Source organism: Pan troglodytes, chromosome 22 (genome assembly GCF_028858775.2).
Source record: "Pan troglodytes isolate AG18354 chromosome 22, NHGRI_mPanTro3-v2.0_pri, whole genome shotgun sequence".
Lineage (NCBI taxonomy): Eukaryota > Metazoa > Chordata > Mammalia > Primates > Hominidae > Pan > Pan troglodytes.
Genome location: NC_072420.2, coordinates 34,042,827 through 34,066,389, shown reverse-complemented (window position 1 = coordinate 34,066,389; position 23,563 = coordinate 34,042,827). Strand labels below are relative to the sequence as shown.

At 41.2% G+C, this 23,563-nt stretch overlaps 1 protein-coding gene across 1 annotated transcript in view; it reads right to left on the bottom strand.

Moving 5' to 3' along the window:
- Nucleotides 1–9,533: 9,533 nt before the first annotated feature.
- Nucleotides 9,534–23,563, bottom strand: part of IFNAR1 (interferon alpha and beta receptor subunit 1) — a 31,695-nt gene continuing 17,665 nt past the window's right edge. Inside the window, exons 4-11 of the mRNA XM_514868.9 lie at nt 22,141–22,298; nt 21,887–22,028; nt 20,213–20,327; nt 16,279–16,478; nt 16,026–16,180; nt 12,667–12,817; nt 11,791–11,936; nt 9,534–10,259 (exon numbers count right to left, since the gene is read on the bottom strand). Of these exons, the coding sequence (XP_514868.2) occupies nt 10,026–10,259; nt 11,791–11,936; nt 12,667–12,817; nt 16,026–16,180; nt 16,279–16,478; nt 20,213–20,327; nt 21,887–22,028; nt 22,141–22,298 (1,301 nt within the window). The 3' untranslated portion in view covers nt 9,534–10,025. The remainder of the gene's footprint in view (nt 10,260–11,790; nt 11,937–12,666; nt 12,818–16,025; nt 16,181–16,278; nt 16,479–20,212; nt 20,328–21,886; nt 22,029–22,140; nt 22,299–23,563) is intronic.

The window sequence follows — 23,563 nt, the reverse complement described above, 5'->3', positions numbered from 1 at the left end:
AGCTGGGATTACAGGCTCCTGCCACCGTGACCAGCTAATTTTTGTATTTTTAGTAGAGATGGGGTTTCACCATTTGGCCAGGCTGGTCTTGAACTACTGACCTCGTGATCCACCCACCTCGGCCTCCCAAAGTGCTGGGATTACAAACATGAGCCACCGCGCCTGACCAGATTTTTTTCTTTTTAACATTCAGAGACTATGATCATATAAAAAGAAATATATCAATTTATATACTTTTTTGTTGCAAAGATATACGATAGATGATCAATAAATCTACTGTATGAAGATGAACTTTTGTGGGAATAAGAATATGAATTCAAGGAGGAAAGGAAATGGTGTAAAGTTTCAGAACCCATAAAGAACAGTTTCTGGAGTTTCTTTTTAAAAAAATTTTTAAAAAAATTTTTCTGAGACAGGGTCTTGCTCTGTTGCCCAGGCTGGAGTGCAGTGGCACAATCTTGGCTCGCTATACCTTAACCTCCAGGGCTCCTCCTATCTCAGCTTCCCAAATAGCTAGAATTGCAGGCACACACCACCACACCTGGCTAATTCTGTTCATTTTTTTGTAGAGACAAGGTCGTCTCACTATGTTGCCCAGGATGGTTTTGAACTCTTGGACTCAAAAAATCCTCTCGCCTCGGCCTCCCAAAGTGCTGGGATTACAGGAGTGAGCCACCATGTCCGGCTGAGTTTCTGTAATTTCAAAGTAGACAATGATGGGAATCAAATTGCTTTGATAGGAGATTCCATTGAATGCATTTATAAGAGCGATAAAGCAAGTTTATTTTAAAATGTGAATATTTACAACCTACTGTAAAGTATTTCTTTTGCAGCTATTTAAATGTGTCAGGAAATATTTTAGATGTTAATTAAAACATGAAGAAGTAAATTGATTTATAAAATTCTCTTGGGGGTAAACAAGCAGAAATTAAGACATGAAATGTTTAAAGTTTACCTCCATCCAATCTCCCTGCCCTACTTCTCAGTCTAAACCTTGGTGTTCACATTTCTTCACTGATGTAGAGCAATGAGGAAGTACTTGCCTTATGTTGACATCAACACAAGCCTACGTGATTAACTGCACACTCACGACAGTCTCACTCTGTTGCCCAGGCTGGAGTGCAGTGGTGCACTCCCGGCTCACTGCAACCTCTGCCTCCCGGGTTCGAGTGATTCTCCTGCCTCAGCCTCCCGAGTACCTGGGATTATAGGTGTGTGCCACCATGCCCCACTAATTTTTGTATTTTTAGTAGAGATGGGGTTTCATCATGTTGGCCAGGCTGATCTCGAACTCCTGGCCTCAAGTGATTCACCCACCTCAGTCTCCCAAATTGCTGGGATTACAAGCGTGAGCCGCCACGCCCAGTCTGCACACTCACTTTGAAAAAGGATTTCTATAGCTTGTAATAAGACGTTACTATACTTGTATTCTGGGCAGATAAAATAATGGCAGAGAGCAGACTTCCTTTAGAGAAAGGAGGAAATAATGTATCAGAAACCAAGGATGAATCACTTACTGTTAAGTCTGCCCTAATTAAAAATAAATAAGTAAAATAGTGACCTTTTTAAAGCTGGGTGTGGTGGTGCACACCTATAGTCCCAGCTACTCCAGATGCTGAGGCGGAAGGATCGCTTGAGATAGAAGTTTGAGGCCAGTCTGGACAACAGAGTGAAACCCTGTCTCTTAAAAAAAAAAAAATTACTATCTTAACCATTTTACATGTACAATTCAGTAGTATTACCTATTTTCAGAACTTTTTCATCTTGCAAAACTGAAGCTTTATAGCCACTGAACAACACTCCATTTTCCCCTTCCTTGAGCCGCCAGCAATCATCAGTCTAATTTCTGTCTCTAGAAATTAGATTGCTTTAGAAACCTCATGTAAGTAGAATCACATGGTATTTATATTTTGTTGCTGGCCTATTTGACATAGCATACATAATGTCCTCAAGCTTCACCTATGTTGTAGCACATGACAGAATTTCCTTTTTTTTTTTTTTTTTGAGACGGAGTCTCACTCTGTCGCCCAGGCTGGAGTGCAGTGGTGCGATCTCGGCTCACTGCAAGCTCCGCCTCCCGGGTTCACGCCATTCTCCTGCCTCAGCCTCCCGAGTAGCTGGGACTACAGGCGCCCTCCACCACGCCCGGCTAATTTTTTGTATTTTTAGTAGAGACGGGGTTTCACCGTGTTAGCCAGGATGGTCTCGATCTCCTGACCTCGTGATCTGCCCGCCTCGGCCTCCCAAAGTGCTGGGATTACAGGCGTGAGCCACCGCGCCTGGCCTCAGAATTTCCTTCTTTTTAAAGGCTGAATAATATTCCGTGGCATGTGAACACCACATTTTATCTGCTAATCTATCAAAGCAAATATTTTGCAAATAATTTTTCCAATTCCAAAGGTTGTCTTTTCCATTGATTATTTCCTTTTATATGCAGAAGTTTTTAAGTTTGATGTAGTCCCATTTGTCTACTTTTGTTTTTGTTGTCTGTGCTTTTGGTGTCATAGCCAATAAATCATTGCCAAGTCCAATATCATGAAGATTTCCCCTATGTTTTTGAGGGGAAAAATCTCAAACCGTTTTTCCTCTGCTTTCATGCCACAACAATCAACACAGAAGACTTCTGTGACCAAATGCGTAGTGATTTCTCCCCATTAACAAGAAGGCAATCAGTTCTGCAGCAGACACTGGTTGGGTATCCTCCTATTTAATTCTGACACTGTCTACCTGGAGATAGCATCAGATCCTGATACAACACCTAAACAAAATTTATTTAGGCAGTTAGTGAGGATAAAAGAGTCCTCAGTAAGGTTTGCCTTTTAATAAAAAGAAGCCCCAAATCATTTCTTTTCTAACAAAAAGAGCCTGAAAAATCAAGCTGCAAACATAGATAAGCAAACTGGAAGCTTGCATAGGCGAATGCCAGCAGCTGTGCCAATAGGAAAGGGATACTTGGAAGTCAGGTATATTCAATATTGAAGTTCCCTTTTCCCTTTTCTTTGTTGCCACGTGTGCAGCAAAAAAGCAGGCAACAAGGCCTGGGCTAGGTAGAGGTTCCATTTGCATAATAACAGATGAGGGTGGGATGGCCAGCCTCTTCCTGTGCTATGTAAATGAAACACCTGGTCCAACCAATGCCCTGTGCCCTAGGTAAATAAGACACCGCTTCCTCAAGCTCATCTATAAAAGCAACCGCATCTCGCTGTAAACCCGGAAACCTGTTCGGGACCCCTTCCTCTGCACAGGGAAGGTCTCTTCTTTCTTTTGCCTGCTAAACTTCCGCTCTTAAACCCACTCCTTGTGTGTCCCCATCCTCGATTTCCTTGGCGTGGGGCAACAAACTACACGTATTACCCCAGACAACCATGCTGCTTCAATCTCACAGGTTGAGAGCTCATTCCCACAAGACTGCCCCCTTATTTCCGATGCCAATTGCAAGCCCCAGGTTTTACCTGTGCTGACTGAACGACTATAAATTGAGGATCCCATGGCCCCCTCCTTGTGTTCAACTGATTTGCTAGATTGCCTAACAGAACTAGAGGAAACACTAACTTATGTTTACCGGTTTATTATGAAGGCTATTACAAAGGATACAGATGAAGAGATGCATAGGATAAGGTATGTGAGAAGGACTGCAGAGATTCTATGCCCTTCCCAGCAGCCTCTGCATGTTCAGCTATCAGGAAGCTCTCTACTAAAAATAGAAAAATTAGTTGGGCGTGGTGGCAGGCGCCTGTAATCCCAGCTATTCAGCAGGCCGAGGCAGGAGAATTGCTTGAATCTGGGAGGTGAAAGTCGGAGTGAGCCGAGATCGCCCCACCGCACTCCAGCCTGGGCGACAAGAGCAAAACTCTGTCTCAAAAAAAAAAAAAAAAAAAAAAAAAAAAAAAAGGAAATAGTGACACGAAACACTGTCTCCACACTCCACCCTTATAACCTCCAGCTGGCACCCTGAATGGTTTGGCCTCTCCCTGGGGGCGGATAGGGCAGGAGACACTAAAGTATTAATTATCTTTTTTGATCATGGCTGTAACTGTTCTGCGCCATGTTCAACAGGTGAGACTAAGGAGGGACTCACAGCTAGTCATCTCAGCCAGGCCAGTAGGGGGCGCAGTGCAGTGATCATTCCCTGGGGCCAAGGCTGTCTCCTTGCAGGTTCATCTCAGCTCTGCAGCAATGCCTACTTCTTCCCATCCGCTCCGAGGCTGTTACTAAGGATGTGGAGCTCCTTTTCAACAACTGGCTTACTACAAAGTCCTGCTCATTAAAAGGCGAAGGTGGTAGTGGTAGAGGACTAGGTGGGCTAAGTATTTGCTCAACTGCTCTATCTTGCTTTGTAACTACCAAACCATTTCTGGGTGAGATCATGGGGACACCAGATTCTTCACATCCTTTCCTCATTTGCTCAAGACGAGATAATCACAAACAGAACTTTAAGAAACCACCTGTATAAACATACTTGGCGTATCTTCTGGGAATGGAATTATTGAATAGTAACCGATTGTCAGCCTGAACAGGGTGACTTGTTGCCCCTTAGTGGTAAGTTCAATCAGTGTCTGTACCGTCAACGTCCCCGCTCAATCACCGTTAAACACTTAGGCAACCAAGTGTTAGCCACAAAGTTAAAAAACAGTCCTTGTTTTCATGGAGCTTGCCAAATAAATATAAGCAAATGGCATAAAATCCCTTCCCTAGGGAGCACGCTAGACACACCCGCAGGTACAGACACAGATGGGGCACGATGACTTCTACACATGTATGCAGTGGAGTTCTTTTAGGGAGATTTCAGAGTGGATGATGTACTTTTATACTACAACATTTAGAATAATCTCTCTAAATACAATTCCAGAATATTAAAAGTATTATAAAATTTGGGAATAGACAACAGAGTCAAGTACACAAAAAGCCTATTATATATTTAAGGACTATGTTTAGAAAAAAGGGTCCTTTTACTGGAAAGATAGGAAAATAGGTTTTTCTTCTTAACTTTGATGTATCCAGAAAATCTGGGAGGGAGGCTTAAGGGTGGTGAGTCACTGTGAGACGTAATGTTTAATTTAATCCAGCTATTGAGTGATAAAATTTTTCAACTTCCTCCCTTTTCCCAGGACCTTAAAAAAAAAAAACAACAACAGAATATCTTCTCTGCCAACATTTTTTTTTTCTTTTGAGATAGAGTCTCGCTCTGTCGCCCAGCCTGGAGTGCAGTGGTGCAATCTTAGCTCACTGTAACCTCCGCCTCCCGGGTTCAAGCGATTCTCCTGCCTCAGCCTCCCCAGTAGCTGGGATTACAGGCACATGCCACCATGCCTGGCTAATTTTTGTATTTTTAGTAGAGACAAGGTTTCACCATGTTGGCCAGGCTGGAACTGCCAACATTTTCTTCATCCTAATCATTAATCACTTCTTCACCCACAAAATGTCCTTTGCTAGAACATGAGTTCCAAGTGGAGACAGATCACAGAAAGGGGAGGAAAACTCAGAAATCCTTTGTTATGAGACACTATCGAATTCTCCTCTTGCCTTTGTTCCCCTCAGGTAAAGAAAAAGATTGCTATTTTTCCATCAATATCATACCACAAATATCCACCTATATTTATGTTGCCCTCAAGAGTTGTAATTCCATTATCATCCTACTCAAGAAAAAAGGTAGTGAGAAACAACTGGAAGTTACTGGTATTTTGTCATTACTAAGTACCAGGGCATTTCTTGGGCATTAGGGATGATTTGTTTATTATTTGTGTCCTTGTCCACTGTAAAAAAGGGAAGCTTAAAAACACAAGTGTGTGTTCAGGTTCCCAGCCTGAATACAAATTGTATTCAATTTCCGAGTGAAATGTGTCCAGACAGCAGGAGAGATCTACTTATCTGTGAGACTGAAGAGCCTCCTTGGAATGAACTAATCCTGAAAGAAGAAATACTTGTGAAGGGCAAACAGTTTAGTTCAAGAAAGCAAGGCTATGCAATACCACAGCAAACTTCATTCAATGAAGACTGAGCTCCAGCCATGTCTTAAGAGCGGGAAGAAAAAGCAGCAAACAGGCTCTATCTCCACAGGCTCTGGGGACAGTGATGGCTGCAGTGGCTCCTTCAGGATGCTCAACCCTGGGCTCTGGAACACCAAGCACAGGCCTCAGCCCTTCCATGATGAATACCTTTTAAAGGCATCAGCTACAGCATCTCTGTTGCATACAAATTCACTAAGTACAAAAAAACCCCTAGACTTTTGGGCCCATTGCTTATTACATAAAATTGTTTCCAGCAGTAGGGTTTAAGACAAAACACAAGTGAAATAAAATGTACAAGTTTGTTCCATAGAAACACTGAAAACACGGTTATGTCCTTCTACAATTCAGTAAAACAAACACTGCCACAAACACCCTCAGGTTCACAGTTTAGATTTCATTCATTCAATAATTATTTTCTAAGTACTTTCATTACTGAGGATGCAGTAATGAATAATAAGGTCCCTGTTTTCTTGGTGCCTCTGTTCTAGCAGTGGGGCAGGGGAGACAGACAGCAAACAAAATAAATCAATATACCACGTTAGGTAGTCACATGGTTACTGGGTAGGGAAAGGAAAGCTTCTGCACACCCAAACCCCTTAAGAGCAATTTGAGGCTGCTGCAAATATCACAGCCTCTTTTAGGGGAAGATACAAACTCTAAGTTCTATATATATATATATATATATATATATATATATATAAATATAAATATAAATATAAATATAAATAGAGATGGGGTCTGGCCATGTTACCCAGGTTGGTTGGTCTTGAACTCCTGGCCTGAAGTGATCCTCCTGTCTTGGCCTCCTAAAAGTGCTGAGATTATAGGCATGAGCCACTGTGCCTAGCCCTAACTTATATTTTTAAAAGTAACTTTTTTATAAGTTGCAAATTTCTAGTCAGACTCTTAAAAGTTCATAATTCTAGGGAGCTGTTCTAATTTTTAGTTACAAGGTATATGAATAAGTACTTTAAGTCCATACTAAAGGAATAAGACCTACATCAGGTGGGTACATGTGCAGGTACATATATGAATATATGTTTACAGGCTCATGTCAGAAGTGACACAGGTACATATTATATATAATCTGTATTATATATTAATATAAAATTATTTCTGGCTCTAATGATACAAATCTTTCATATAAATTCTTAAACTGGTCTCTCCAAGAACTATCAATATGCTAATTTTGAGGCGGTTAATTGGTACCCCCAAGTGCATGGTATTTCTAAGTAAACTTCTGTTCAGAAAAAATACTTGTCACTTACAGCTAAGCATATACTGATAAAGCAACACGTAGAACATAATGCAGAGTGGAATGCAACTGCCTTTTCATGTCTAGAAGACAAGGTAAAAACGAGGGGTTTTTTTGTTGTTGTTTTCTGCTGCTGGTGCTCAGCGCTTGTTCACTGAAAACCACAAATGGTCTCAAAACGTGAAGTCTTGTGCTCCAACTTCCTAGAGACCTAACAATTTCACTGGTGTCTTTTAATATTAATGTCCGTATTTTCCCTTCTCCACATCCTACAAGGGCATTGCTCCTTTTTAGGCTATCCAGTCTGAAGTACGTTTTCCCACTGGTGAACACAGGGCCAGAAGTCCTGGACAGCATGATTGAGTTGCGGTAGTCTGAAAAGCAATGGTGGCAGGCAGTCATGATATGCTCCCATCGCCTCTTCAAAGACGCAAACGTCCAAAGTGACAAGGCTTTTCCAAAGGTCAGGCCGGCCGTGCACGGTGGCTCACACCTGTAATCCCAGCACTTTGGGAGGCCGAGGCGGGTGGAGCATGAGGTCAGGAGTCCAAGACCAGCCTGACCAACATGGTGAAACCCCATCTGTACTAAAAATACAAATACAAAAATTAGTGGGGTGTGGTGGTGGGCACCTGTAATCCCAGCTACTCTGGAGGCTGAGGCAGAGAATTGCTTGAACCCGGGAGGCGGAGGTTGCAGTGAGCCGAGATCAAGCCACTGCACTCCAGCCTGGGCAACAGAATGAGACTGTCTCAAAAAAAAAAAAAAAAAAAACAGCCTCTGGTCAGAAAGATGAAAATGTGTCACCATGGGGTTCTCCGGCAGAGAGTGGGTCTCAGAGGAGATTCCTGGGTCTCCTCAATGGCCCACCATGCTCTGCTTGAAGCACTCCAGAAGCCAGGCGGCAGGTCCGGGGGCATGCACGGTGTGGCCTGCAGACACGTGTATGTGCCAGGCAGGATGTGCTGAGCATCACAACCCTCCCGAGGGCAGCTGCCTTCAACCTTTTCTTCCACCAGGATCATCTGTTTTTTCAGCAGAAATGACTACTTAAATCAGACTGGCCTTAGAAATGGCCGCTCCCCAGCACGTTCTAACTTTGTCTCTTTTCTTTCACTGGTCCCTGCCGGAACGGTGCTGTGAGAACACTGCCCTAGAGGCCACCAGAATTCCCAGACTTCCTGCCTATTAAGGATATCCATGGGTAATCCCCAGTAGCAAGTAATTTAAAAATAAGTTGTAGGTGCCTTTGGAAAGCATTATGTAATTTCTTAAATTGGGTTTTTCTTCCTAGTTACATTTTTTGCCCCTCAGTTCAATGATTTGTATTTTAACGCCAAGCAGGCTGAGCAGAAGGGGTATCTGAATACTGCTAGACAGTGCAGAGAAGCCAGCCTGGCATTCAAAGTGACAGAGACCACCCATAACAACAGAGTGGGTTAATCACTGAGAGCTGATTAGGTGCTCAGGCTCCCAGCAGAACATTCTTCTTCCTCTTGCACCAAAGCCAGCGACTTCTTTCCTGGGGAAGCATTCTTCTTCTGTGTCAGTCTCCTATCATTGCCATTTTCTGGTCCAAGACTTCTTGCATACACTATCTTCTGGCATGGCATGTATATTAAAACTTGTACACACTCTCAGATCTTAAAACACAACAATTATTTCTCTAATTAGATAGTTACCTATTTTCTATGACTTCAGTGATTGCAAATTCCAGCAGAAGCTACTGTTCTAATAAGTTTTGAATCAGAAGTCTTAATGCATAGTAAAAGATTGCCTGGCTTTAATCCTAAACCATGTAAGGGTAGATACTGTGATGTGGAAGCCAATGTTCTCGGGATGAATGAACAGAAGTCCCTCAACATTTTTAGGGATCATCTTTCTGGCATTTGCAGCTGTTTTCTAGGGTAAGCTACTTTCCAGAAAACCAAGTGATAACGTGTTCAGACTTTCCTAAATAAATTTCCTAAGGGCCTAACCTTAGTGTTAAAAGAAAAGACCAAATGTTTGAAATATCTCCCGAGGAAGAATGAAACAGAATGTTAGGAATGGCGAACAGACAGGTGTGGCACATGCAGTAGCCAGCAGCATCAGTGATGGACAGGAACACAGACGTCATCCTCAGCCACGGTGCGCAGCTAGCATGGCTGCACTTAGGCTCACAGGAGGAAGACGGGTGGCCATTGTTTTGATCTGACTCATCTCATCCAATGCAAGTCCGGTGACAGGCTTTTTCATGATTTTACACATGGAAAAGAACGTAGGAAACGTTTGTCTCAACTCTTTTAATTTCTTTTTTTAAAGAGTCTCACGCTGTTGCCAGGCTGGAGTGCAGTGGCGCGATCTCGGCTCACTGCAACCTCCGCCTCCTGTGTTCAAGCGATTCTCCTGCCTCAGCCTCCTGAGTAGCTAAGACTACAGGCACGCGCCACCACACCCGGCTAATTTTTGTATTTTTAGTAGAGATGGGGTTTCACCACGTTGGCCAGGCTGGTCTCGATCTCTTGACCTCATGATCTGCCTGCCTCAGCCTCCCAAAGTGCTGGGATTACAGGTGTGAGCCACCGTGCCCGGGCCTGCAATTTCATTTTTAAATAGTTAAGAGCTTGCCCGTATTTTTAGGACCTATGATCTGAAGATGTTTTTTCTTTCCCTAAACAGGGAAACGTCCTCTCTGTAGTTACTGATAGGAAGGTGAGGAGGTCAGGCTCCCAGTGTAACTCCTGCAGAAAAACCTTATACTTGACACAGTTCATTTCTGGTCATACAAAGTCCTGCTGTAGTTCTTCACTTGTTTTACTTTCGCTTTCATCTTCATTAGAATAATTTCCTGAATCTTGGCTAGTTTGGGAACTGTATTTTTTATGATCTTCATCAGTTTGATTAGTTTCTTCTACTGTAGCAATTGTGCTTATATTTTCAATTATAAAACATTTTTCGATTTGTTCCTCAGAAGTTGAAAGCAGAAGATTCTTCAATGGCTGTTCAGAGAAATACTAATTTAAAAAAAGGGAAAGATTAGAAATCAATTATTTAAAATAATAAAAATTCCTTTTCTAGTTATAATAGCTTTAGTTTCTTACGTCCATTACTGAGAAAACCTGTCTTCTGGCATGCATATTAAAAAGTCGCCTAAGAACATACTAATTGCCTTATAATGTTTAAAAGCATCATTAGTGAGGTCACTCATATCTTAGTACCTTCTGTGGTGAGTCTTTGAAGAGTACCTAAGAAAGGTACACTGTGCCATCGGGGTAGGCGGGGAAGAACACGGGAAAGGACAGGAGCGGGCGGGCTCTGGGATCATGACTTTTTTTTTTGAAATAATAAAAATGTTTGTATCCAACCCATATATATCCAGAAGAAGCAAAATTGAGAAATTATTAGCTATTGTAACTAGTTTTTAAGTCTATTTTAAATAATAGCTATGAATATTACAGTACACAGGAATGACATTTAAAAACTCAGGGGTATAATAGTAAAATTGTTAATATTTATGGAGCATTTTTAGAGTGGTAAGGCTCTTATGGTTTAACTCCTTTGCTCCTAACACCTCTACGGGGTGGTTTACAGCCAAGGGTACTTGCTTACCTGCCCTTAGTGACTTGCTTAAATTCATAAAACCCACCCTAGATGAGCACATGGTTTCCCAGGAACAGATTCTATGTTTAGGCCTTCACCATTCAGTGCTTTCATTTAATATGCTAGCTTCATAGAAGTGCCAAACAAAAAACTGTGATGTGTGTCATAAAAAAAAGTCTCATGTTTTTAGTTATTTCATTTTGTGTGATTTCATCCATAGAATATACTTTCTACGCTGATAGAATATTTTAGTCTTCTGGATATATACAGATGCTCCTAACTTACAATGGAATTACGTTCTGACAAACGCATCACAAATTGAAACAGCGTAAGTTTGGGACCGTCTGTACTGAGAAGAATCACATTACAGACTTTATTTACTTATTTAGAGACAGAGTCTTGCTCTGTCACCCAGGCTGGAGTGCAGTGGCACGACCTCGGCTCACTGCAACCTCCACCTCCCAGGTTCAAGCGATCCCCCTGCCTCAGCCTCCCGAGTAGCTGGGATTACAGGCATGTGCCACCACGCCCGGCTAATTTTATATTTTTAGTAGAGACAGGGTTTCTCCATGTTGGCCAGGCTGGTCTCGAACTCCTGACCTCAACTGACCCACCCGCCTCAGCCTCCCAAAGTGCTGGGATAACAGGCGTGAGCCACCACGCTTGGCCAAGATCACAGGCTTTAAACGGTAAAACAAATGCCACAGTGAATCTAGGAATTGCCAGAAAAATATGAAATTAAGGACAATCATTACTATCTCATGCTATGTTATTACATTAAATTACTGTTTTTAAAGTTAATTGACTAAAGCTTTGAAGAAAATACCCAAATCAGTCTCTATTATTTTCTGGATATCAAGAAAACCTATACATATCCTGTTGAAATCAAACACGTTTTCTGTTCATTTCCTAGCTGTTGACAAAAAAATAAAAAAAGTAACATACCTCATCTATATTGGAAGAAGGTTTAAGTGATGGAAAGAAGACATAATTGATGCATCTCAAGAAGACTTTCGCAGCATAAATGACAAACGGGAGAGCAAATAATGCAATACAAATTCCAACTATAAGCCAAATTTTAGAGGTATTTCCTAAAAAGATATACGTGATATTTAGCATATATTTTGACATACAAATGCCTTAGTGCTGACAGCTGTGTGAAAGACTAGCCATATGAAAGGAAATATAAAATCTATTAAATAATACTCTTAAAAATATTTCTGGTAGCACTGAGTCCACAGCAACCATAGGCAATGACATTTACATTTAAAGATTGGCGTGGGAACTGAAGTAAGAGATCCTCAGGGAGAAATACAATATTGACATACAGGCCAAACATGCAAGTATCCTTCAGCACTTTTACACCATACAACTAGCAAAATTTAATAGATATTCTATGACTAAGCCTCTACCGGTCAACACTAGAAACTGTAAAATAGAAAATGAGACTAAACCAATTCCCACATTAAAAAACTCACAATTGAACTAAGTGATTTCTACATGATACTTATGTTAAGGATTATATTCTAAAAATTTAAAACTAATAGTTTTATTAAATGTTAAAGAGCAATACATTAAGGAAATTAATTATAGGGATACTGGATGAAATATAAAGCATCCAACAACACCGACTTGAGAGTTAAGCATTACAAATATTTTCTAAAAAGTCTACTTTTGATTCATGTAGTTCATGAAGAAAATATTCTTTCTATATATTTTTTGCAGTAAAGAGAAAATGTTTTACAATTTTCAATGTACAGTATAGAATTACTTTTATTATGTCTAGTTACATTTTTAAAAAAGACAATAAAAGATTCTGACCTGGTTTTGTCTTCTCACACACAACGTCACTAAAAACACTGCTTTTATTCAGCTTTTCATCCATGGTGTGTGCTCTGGCTTTCACACAATATACAGTCAGTGGTTTCAAATTAGGAACTGTAACATCAGTTTTTTTCTCGATAATTTTTCTCTAGAAAATACAATTAAATCATTGATAAAATTTAGTCACCTCATGAAATCAGGGAATATGTACTTTCTCAATTTTTTATGTTCAGTCTAACATTGGCCTCTCCCACGTAGTTGGTATGTGTTTTTTGTTTTGTTTTGTTTTGTTTTTTTGTGAGACAGTCTCGCTCTGTCACCCAGGCTAGAGTGCAGTGGTGCAATCTGGGCTCACTGCAATCTCTGCCTCCTGGGTTCAAGCGATTCTCCTGCCTCACCCTCCTGAGTAGTTGGGATTACAGATGCAGATGCCACCACGCCTAATTTTTTTTTCTTTTTGGTAGAGATGGGGTTTCACCATGTTGTTCAGGCTGGTCTTGAACTTCTGGCCTCAAGTGATCCACCCACCTCGGCCTCCCAAAGTGCTGGGATTACAGAGTATATGTGTAAGAAATATAAATTTGTTTTAGATACACCAGTATAACCAAATCAGAAAGTTAAAAATGCTGCTGCCAAAAAAGCATATGATCTATTCCTAAGAGAATTCTAATTGATTTACAAGTACATGCCAAGTCTGGGGTAATTGCCATTCTATTACCTCTGATTAGTGACAGAATGGTTAAGAGTAGGGGTTTTGGCCTCAAACTGCCTTATTAAGAGTATCACTGACAGCTGTGTGGTCTTGCAAGCATTATTTAATTTCTCTCTACCTGGTTCCCTGATCTATAAAATTGGGACAGTTATTGCTGCTATCTGTATCAGTCAGCTATCGCCAGAATAATGTCTAACAAGCCGGTGGCTCACACCTGTAATCCCAGCACTTTGGGAGGCCAAGGAGGATCACTGGAGCCCAAGAGTTCAAGACGAGCCTGGGCAACATAGCTAGACTCTGTCTGTACAAGAAATTTCAAAAAAATTGGCCAGGCATGGTGGTGTGAACCTGTAGTCTCTGTTACTTGGGAGGCTGAGGAAATCCCTATTTCCAAAACAACCACCACCACCACCAAAAAAGCCTGGGCAACGTGGTGAAACTCCATCTTTAGCAAAAATACAAAAAATTAGCTGGGCATGGTGGCATGTGCCTGTAGTCCCACCTACTTGGGAAGCTGAGGTGGGAGGATCACTTAAGCCCAGGAAGTCGAGGCTGCAGTGAGCTGACATCACATGAGTGCACTCCAGCCTGGGCAAAAGAATGAGAACCTGTCTCAAAAAAAAAAAAAATAAAATAAAATAAAATAAAAAAATATATATAGATAACAAAACTGCCTTAACGTTCAGTGGCTCACAACACGATTATGTAGTTTCTCACTCACAAGTCTACAGACTGGCTGGGCAGCTCCCACGGAGGCTGTGCATGGGGTTTAGGTCAGCTCCAGCAGCCTCTAATCCTCCTTGGACCAGAGACTATGTGGAATACATTTTCTTCCTGGCAAACAGGAGCAGTGCAAGAGCCAAGCCAAACCCTGCAAGCACACTTAAGGTCTCTGTTCTCAGCACATCTACTTGGGCTCCAGCATCTACGGTCTGGTGATGCAGGGATGAAGTCACCATCCCAAGTATTTGCCAAACAGCAATGTAACCAATCACATCATCCGGCAGCGTTGTTTTGAAGAATGACTGAGACAATTCATGTACAATACTTAGCATAGTACCTTACATATAAGTATTCAGTAAGAGTTTCTATAGTAACAATTATTGATATATTATCCAGTATAGGTTAAGATGGCAACTACAATTTATTGAATCTCTACTACTTGTCCAGCAATGTGCTAGGTACTTTCATATTTGTTACTTCCTTTTAAACCTTATAAACATCCTTTTGAAAAATTTAGTTGTTATGATTACCACCACTTCAGAGAAGAGGAAGCAAAGTCTCCAAGAGGTAAAGCACCTTGCGTACGTAAGGTTACACAATTTAGCAGTGAGATAGAAATTTAGGTTTGTCTGATCTACAGACATCTGAAAACTGACCATAATTCTCAATGGGCTACATTAAGCTATGGTTACAGGGTTGTCAGACAATTAAAAAGGGAAGCAGCCAAATCAATGGAATTTGCTTAGATTTCCAATAGAAAATGAGGTGAAGTTAAAGAATTTACCAGCTTGACTGGACAGGAGTTTTAGAGGTCGATTCTTGACTACAACTCCACGACGGGGAAGTGATCTGGGAAACACGTATATTATCTGATGGTATATATTATCTTTGTCAGTGGTATCTGAATTTTAGGGTTTAGACCAGTGTTTGTCAACCCTTTTTTCATTACCTCCCCAACTAAACAACTTTTTGGGCAATTTTTTCCTAATCCTTCCCCCATCATAAAATTAAACACTAAGGAATAAGATTTTGTTGGGCAAAGCTGAACTTTGGAAGAATGCTTTCTAATGGTTTTGGAGGAAAACAAACAACTGTACTACATAAATTCTTTTGTCACATAAGAACCAATTTTTGTCCCCTTGGAGGAGCCACCAGGGGACATTTGACAATATCTGAAGATGTTTTTGGTTGTCACAACTAGGAAGGAACACTACTGGCATCTAGTAGGCAGAAACCAGAACGTTGCCAAGCATCTTGCACTGCACTGGACAGCCCCCTCCCAAGGAACTATCCAGCCCAAACGTCAATAGTGCTGAGAATCCCAGGTTTAGATGAATACATGGGAATCATGTTAAAAATGCAAATTCCTGAGTTCCATCCCCAGAGACAATGATTCAGTAACAACAGGCTCAGGAATCTGTATTTTAAAAGCAAACTGGGGCCCAGATGCAGCTCACCCATAACTCTACAGTGCAAAACATGAAAAATGCTCATGTTCTTCATTTTGTTAATATCTGAGTTAATCACATTTTTTTTTTTTTTAAAAGACAGGCTGTCAGTCACTCTGTCACCCAGGCTGGAGTGCAGTGGCACGATCATGGCTCACTGCAGCCTTGACCTCCCAGGCTCAAGTGATCCTCCCACCCCAAGTAGCTGGGAATATAGGTGCACGCCACCACACCAGGCTAATTTTTAAAAATTTTTATTGAGACAGGGTCTCCCTATGTTGCCCAGGCTGGTCTCCAACCCTTGGGCTCAAGCGATCCTCTCGCCTTGGCCTCCTGAAGTGCTGGGATTACAGGCCACTGCATCCAGCCCACATAAAGTTTAAAAATTCCCCCAAATTTTACATTCAAGCTTTATTTACCCAAATCATAATTATAACTCTAAATTACAAAATTATACTATACAGTCTTTTTACCTCAGCATTTGAAGTGTTTTCCCAAAAAATAATTTCATAAATCAGTGGATAATCCTGGATCACAGGCGTGTTTCCAGACTGTTTTGGAGCACCAATATAGATATGGAATGAATCACTAAGGGATCTAATGTTAAAGACTGGAGGAAGTAGGAAAGCTAGAAAAAATTTGTAAAGAAATAATGTTCAATTAGAAAAACAATTTTAAGAACTTGCACCAGAGAATTACAATCTCCAGTAAAAACTACTGCCTTACCTTGTATTTCAGTATCAAACTTTATCTCTTCAGACCAAAAAGATGTGTTATTTCCATCAGATGCTTGTACGCGGAGAAGGTAAATTCCTTTTTGGAAAACGTTTTGAGGAAAGACACACTGGGTAGTTTTGACATTTTCACAGTCAGGTATTTGTTTCCATTTATACAAATGGTTTCCAGGATTCCTTTTTAAAAAGGCGCTTTTAAGACAAATATTTTTAAAATTCATTAGATATTTATTAAGTATTTACAATATGCCAGACACTATGTTAGGGGCTAAGGTTACAGAAATAAATAGTATCCACACTCAGGAAACTCACAAACAATGGAAGAGATATGCATCTGACATAAAAGAAAACCAAAGACTGTTCCAAACTGTGGTCATGTTGTGCTCTGCTGGAGGTGGCTCATATCAATATGCAAGAACATCTGTTAGTCAGAATTTCCAGGAATGCTGCAAGCTGGTTTATTTTTTTTGGTATTTTTTTTGAGACCGAGTCTCGCTCTGTCACCCAGGCTGGAGTGGAGTGGTAGGATCTTGGCTCACTGCAACCTCTGCCTCCTGGGTTCAAGCAATTCTCCTGCCTCTGTCCCCTTGAGTAGCTGGGATTACAGGCGCACGCCACCAGGCCTGCCTAATTTTTGTATTTTTAGTAGAGATGGGGTTTCGTCATGTTGGCCAGGCTGGTCTCGAACTCCTGACCTCAGGTGATCCACCTACCTCGGCCTCCCAAAATACAAACTGGTTTTTAAAGAAAAACCATTACTAAAAATTAAGTTATATAAATTTGCAAATAAAAAATTGTTTTAAAGACAGAGGTAATAAATAAATTCATCTTGTCCTAATTATTTTACCACATTTTATTTTCTAAGCTCTTGGGGCTATCTTTATCTATTGTAGCTATATGATAGTGGTGTGCTACTGTGCATATGTTCCCAACTCCATATTCAGGGACATCAGGCTGGTGGCTTGAAAGCGGCCATGGTGGGAATATTTATATCATAAAAATCAGCAAACGCTACAAAATAGGACTTTTTCTTTCTGGAAAGCCAGCTGCTAAACATGCGCCAGCATACCAATGGACACTGATTAAGTGCTAAAATAGAGACACACTGCGGGGTTATAAGAGCAAGTATAAGTACGAGACTAAAGAGGTTAAGTAACTTGCCCAGAAACCAACAGCTAAAAGCATCTCGGTTCAAGCCCAGAACTCTAATAGCCTCCTGACTGGTTTCCTTATCTCTCTTTAGTGTCTCCTTAGTCCACTCTCCCACATACCATGTCGCCGCGTGCACCTTCCTCAAATCCAGAGCTCAGGTTAACTATCACCCCAACACAAAATCCCCAAAAGCCTACAGGACAGCCTGAGGTTGACCCTAATCTTGTCCCATTCTACTTATTCAGCTTTCTTCCCATTGCCACCTGGTGTCCAAATGTTCCGCTACTCTAGAAGGACATCCCCCCCACTGGAGAAGGCAAAATTCTGAGATGGCCCCCAAGATTCCTGCCCCCTGGTGTACACATCCTGTATAATCCCCTCCTCTTGAGCATGGGCACGACCTGTAAATACGATGGAGGCCCTCCTCTCATAATTAGGTTACATTAAGTGGCAGAAGAGAAGGTATTTCACAGATGTAATTAAGGTCCCAAATCAGTTGAATCAAATGAGAGACTATTCTGGGTGGGCCTGACCTAATCAGATGAACCCCTTAAAAGAGGATCTAGGCCAGGCATGGTGGCTCATGCCTCTAATCCCAGCACTTTGGGAGGCTGAGGTGGGCAGATCACTTGGGGCCAGGAGTTTGCGAACAGCCTGGCAAACATGGAGAAACTCCGTCTCTACTAAAAATACAAAAAAACTGGCTGAGCGCGGTGCCTCATGCCTGTAATCCCAGAACTTTGGGAGGCTGAGGCGGGTGGATCACCTGAAGTCAGGAGTTCGAGACCAGCCTGGCCAACACGATGAAACCCCGTTTCTACTAAAACTACAAAAATTAGCTGGGTGTGGTGGTGCACACCTGTAGTCCCAGCTACTTGGGAGGCTGAGGCAGAAGAATCACTTGAACCCGGGAGGCGGAGGTTGCAGTGAGCTGAGATCATGCCACTGCACTCCAGTCTGGGTGACAGAGTGAGACTCCGTCTCAAAAAAAAAAGGGATCTAGAGGTCAGACTCTCCCTTCCTGATGGCCTCTAAGAAGTGAGCCACCATGAGTTCTAGAAATAAATTCTGCCAACAACATGTGAGCTTGGGAGCGGCCCCCAAGTCTTGTATGAATGACTGATTCCTTGACTGCTTAGCAGAAGAGCCAGCTAAGCCACACTTGGACTCCTGACTCACAGAAACTTTGAGACAATAAACAGCTGTTTAAGTTGCTAAGTCTGTGGTAATTAGTTACAGACACAGAAAACTAACATCTAATAGTTGTCTACTTAAAACAAAATCTGAATTAACAATCAAGGCCTTGTTCACACCTCATCTCTTTCCTTATGGCTTGTTTGGTCTCTTTAGCCCCTATTCACCTTTACATTTTCAATTTCTGCAACCCTTATAATTTGTATACCACTCTTTACTCCTAAACCACACAACACTTTGCAAAGTTGGCTAACTGCTTTCAATTTTTGAACCACGTTTGATTCTGCTGACTCTTTCCACTTCTTCAGTGCTTTGTACAATATGGTAAATACCCAAAAGAAGCTTAGAGATCAGCTATCAGAAATACCTCTCATTATCTATTTGGTGACCCTATTATTTATTCACTTCTGAAAGTGAGGTATACACAAAAGACTACTGAACAGTTTCCTGATTGGTTTGTGAGGTTATATATGCATTGTGGGGCACATATGCACATAAATGCATTTGCATTCTACCAGTCACCCTTGGTTCAAAATTAACACTACAAGATAGAGAGAAATTGATCATAGCAGTACTCACACTTCCCTTCTCCCTCATTTTTTCTGTTTCTTTCCAGTTTCTTCTGACTTTTCCTTTCCTGTCTTAGCTATACTTGCCTTTGCTCTCTCTACTCCTCTGCCACCAATGTATATCTTTCTTTCCATCTCTTTTCTCCCCATAACCCACTTTTCCTTCTACTTAATTTTCCTCTTCTCTTTTCTCTCTCTATTCATCTCCTACAATTTTCCAATCAATATAAACTACATGCAGTTCTCTTTTATCAGCTTTTTAAAAATTTTAATGCTTAGAGATGGGGGTCTCACTATGTTGCCCAGGCTGCAGTGCAGCGGCTACTAGCAGGTGTGATCATACAACACTGCAGCCTCAATTCCTGGCCTCAAGTAATCCTCCTGCCTCAGCCCACTGAGTAACTGGGACGATAGGCATGCGCCACCGCACCAGGCCAGTTCTCTTTCATTTATGCAGCGCCTGGACTTCATCCATGTTTAACTAGCCTCTGCTCAACCACATAGAACATAGTTCTTTCCAACTTTCTTTCCCACCGAAGTATCTACTACAAAATTTTGTCAAAACCACTAAAGTAATAAAGAAAATAGGAAGGCTAATTTTTTGAATTGAACAAGTGAGTGGACTGAGATCATTTTAAGGACTCATGGAAGAAGTGAGTTCTTAGAAAAAGATCAGGGTCAACTGTCAAGTCTTCTAGATTGGGGAAATAACACATGCAACTAGTTACACTTTTTTTTTTTCTTAAGCCAGTAAGAACCCCAGATATTAGAATCCATCTATTTTACAAGTGAAGAAATTGAGGCCCATGGAGGTTAAGCGATTAGCTCAATGTCATCCAGTTAGTTACTGGCAGAACTGGGGTTAGAAATGAGATCTCTCACGTTTCCAATATATCGTACCCACCTCCCAGTCGGTCATTCTGTGTGCAAGGACCTGGTGACTGATGCAGAGCAAAAAGAAGCATAATCAAAACAAACTGGGCAAAAGGAAATTTATGGAATGGAACTTACTGGAGCCACTGAACTTGAAAGGTCATGTTTGCATATGTATAATCCCATTTAAGAACATAGTTCTGATTTTGGACACTGACTTCTATATTTTCTGGTGGAGGTAGTTCATTTTCAACTAGAAGCCAAAGAACAGATTAAAAAAAGCACACATTTTTACTCAAGTGAGATAACTGGCAAAAAGATAAAGGCTCGCATTTTATCATTATAAGGTAATAGTTAAATATGGTTTGTATTCACACTATGTAATACTATGCAGCCATTTGAAAGACTACAGGCCGGGCGCAGTGGCTCACACCTGTAATCCCAGAACTTTGGGAGGCTGAGGTGGATGGATCACCTGAGGTCAGGAGTTCGAGACGCGCCTGGCCAACATGGTGAAACCCCATTTCTACTAAAAATACAAAAATTAGCCAGGCATGACGGCACACGCCTGTAATCCCAGCTACTCGGGAGGCTGAGGCAGGAGAATCGCTTGAAGCTGGGAGGCAGAGGTTGCAGTGAGCCGAGATTGAGCCACTGCACTCCATTCTGGGCAAGAGAGTGAGACTCTGTCTCAAAAATAAATAAATAAATAAATAAATAAGTAAGTAAAAAAGAAAGAATGCAATAGATGGCTAAGATCAAATGAAGAACGTAATAGATCTGTATTGAGTGATATAGAATATCCCCAACACACTGGGTTAAGTAAGCAAGCTGTAAAATACTTCTAGTAAGATTTTATTTTGTAATTTTAAAAAACAAAACCCAAGAAACTGTGGGTCTGTGTATATGCTTACATAAATCCTGAAAAAAGTTGTGAAAGGATATACACAAACTGCTAAGCAATGCTTATCTCTAGTGAATGGAATTGGGGATAAGAAGGGAGAAGACTTCACTTTAAACCCTTCTGTAATGTTTGATTAAAAAAAAAAGCATATGAAATTTACAATTAAAATAAACAAATCCCAGCTCCTGCCCTTGACCTTAATTATTGGAAAGATGTTACTAAATGTATCAGGATACTTTCATATTTTAACATTCCACTTACAAAGGTATGCTTTCTTGAACAGTAACTTGTCTACTAGCAACTACTTCCCCACCTTTTCTTCCCACTTGCAGAACTCATAGTTCAGCTACCTCCTGCTTCATGTGGATTCTGAACAAATGAAAAGTTTTGTCATTACAAAATATTTGAACTTTTTTTTTTTTTCTAAGATGGAGCCTTACTCTTTGTCCCACTTGCTCCCGACTGGAGTGCAGTGGCACGATCTTGGCTCACTGCAACTTCCACCTCCCAGGTTCAAGGGATTCTTGTGCCTCAGCCTCCCAAGTAGCTACCACTACAGGCGTGCGCCACCACACCCAGCTAATTATTTTTAGTAGACACGGGGTTTTCCCATGTTGGCCAGGCTGTTCTCGAACTTCTGGCTTCAAGTGATCCAGCTACCTCAGCCTCTCAAAGTGCTGGGATTACAGGCGTGGGCCACTACGCCCAGCCTGAACTTTTAAGTAGAATTAATTTTCATTACTATTTGAGACAAAAATCCCAAGTAACATTTATTTTGCTTATGTAAATGTTACAATGTTTTTAACATATATTGACCTATCATGTAAACTTCAGCAATATGGGGAAGATGCCAAAATTGACAATCTGTTTATATATTTATTGAATCTAAAACAAAACATCTTCCTTACCTGTGGTCTTTATACAATGTACTGGACTATAGACACCAATTTTCCATGACGTAAGTAGTGCTGCTTTAACTTTTAGACAATAAGTAGTCTCTGGTGAGAGTTTATAAATTTTATGTCTGGAATAAATATTTTCAATCCTTTCCTATAATACAAATATAAGTTGGTTCTTTAAAAAAGTATAAAGTCAAATTTTAGGATTAATTCGCCTAATTTTTCTCTCACATCGATTAAACAGAGGTAAAAATAATGCTTACTTCTACACCTGAAGAGTTTTTCCAGATAACTAAGCTATATGTAAAGCTTAAACCATCCAAAGCCCACATAACACTATCTTTTGTTCCAGGAGGAGAGATGTGTATCACTATTGCCTTATCTTCAGCTTCTAAATGTACTTCTGGAGGACCAATTTGAGCTGCAAAAAAATCAAAACAATTACTATGGAACTTTATTAATACAATGCCAAAACCTTCATTCAACAAATAATTCTGAGCACTTAATATGTGCCTGCCACTTCTGGGAGTTAAGAGCATACAGACAGGATAGAAAGCTGTAAGATCACCAGTGGAGTGATACAGAAAGAGAAGAGGTTCAACGACTGAGCCCAGCAGCAGTCTAACACTGAAAAGTTGGGAAGATGAAGCGATCAATGAGCAGGAGGAGAACCAGGAAAGAGCAGTGCCCCAGAGATCCAGTAAAGGAAAAACTGAGTGATGACCACATCTATGCTACAGAGGGATGAAGCCAGAAGAGGACTGGGAATTTGCTTGGCATTGTGGAGGCTGCTGTGACCTTGAGAAGAGTAGTTTATTTATTTATTTTTTTTGAGACGGAGTCTTGCTCTGTCGCCCAGGCTGGAGTGCAGTGGCATGATCTCGGCTCACTGCAAGCTCCGCCTCCTGGGTTCATGTCATTCTCCTGCCTCAGCCTCCCGAGTAGCTGGGACTACAGGCTCCCGCCACCACGCCCGGCAAGTTTTTTTTTTTTTTTTTTTTTGTATTTTTAGTAGAGACGGGGTTTCACCGTGTTAGCCAGGATGGTCTCGATCTCCTGACCTCGTGATCTGCCCGCCTTGGCCTCCCAAAGTGCTGGGATTACAGGCGTGAGCCACCGCGCCTGGCCAAAAAGAGCGGCTTTAAGTGAGGAGGAACAGAATTTGAATGGAGAGGGCTGACAGGGAATTGGAAGATTAGTATAGAAAGGGAGTACAGATCATTCTTGGTACAGGGCAGTGGTTCTCAAACCTTTTGGTCTCAGGATCCCCACTTTTTTTTGAGATATGGTCTAGCTCTGTTGCTCAGGCTGGAGTGCAGTGGCACAAACACAGCTCACTGCAACCTTGATCTCCCAGGCTCAAGTGATCCTCCCTCTTCAGCTTCCTGAATAGCTGGGACTACAGGTGTGCACCACCATGCCTGGCTAATTTTTATATATTTTTTGTAGAGATGGGGTCTCACTATGTTGCCTAGGTTGGTCTTGAACTTCTGGCCTCAAGTGATCCTCCCACCTCAGCCTCCCAAAGTGTTGGAATTACAGGTGTGGGCCACTACACTCAGCTCCTTTACATTCTTAAAGGAATTATCGAGAATCCCAAACAGCCATTATTTATGTGGGCTGTATATTTTTATACTAGCATATTAAACATTGAAACTGGTAAAGTTTTCAATCCATTTTAACTAA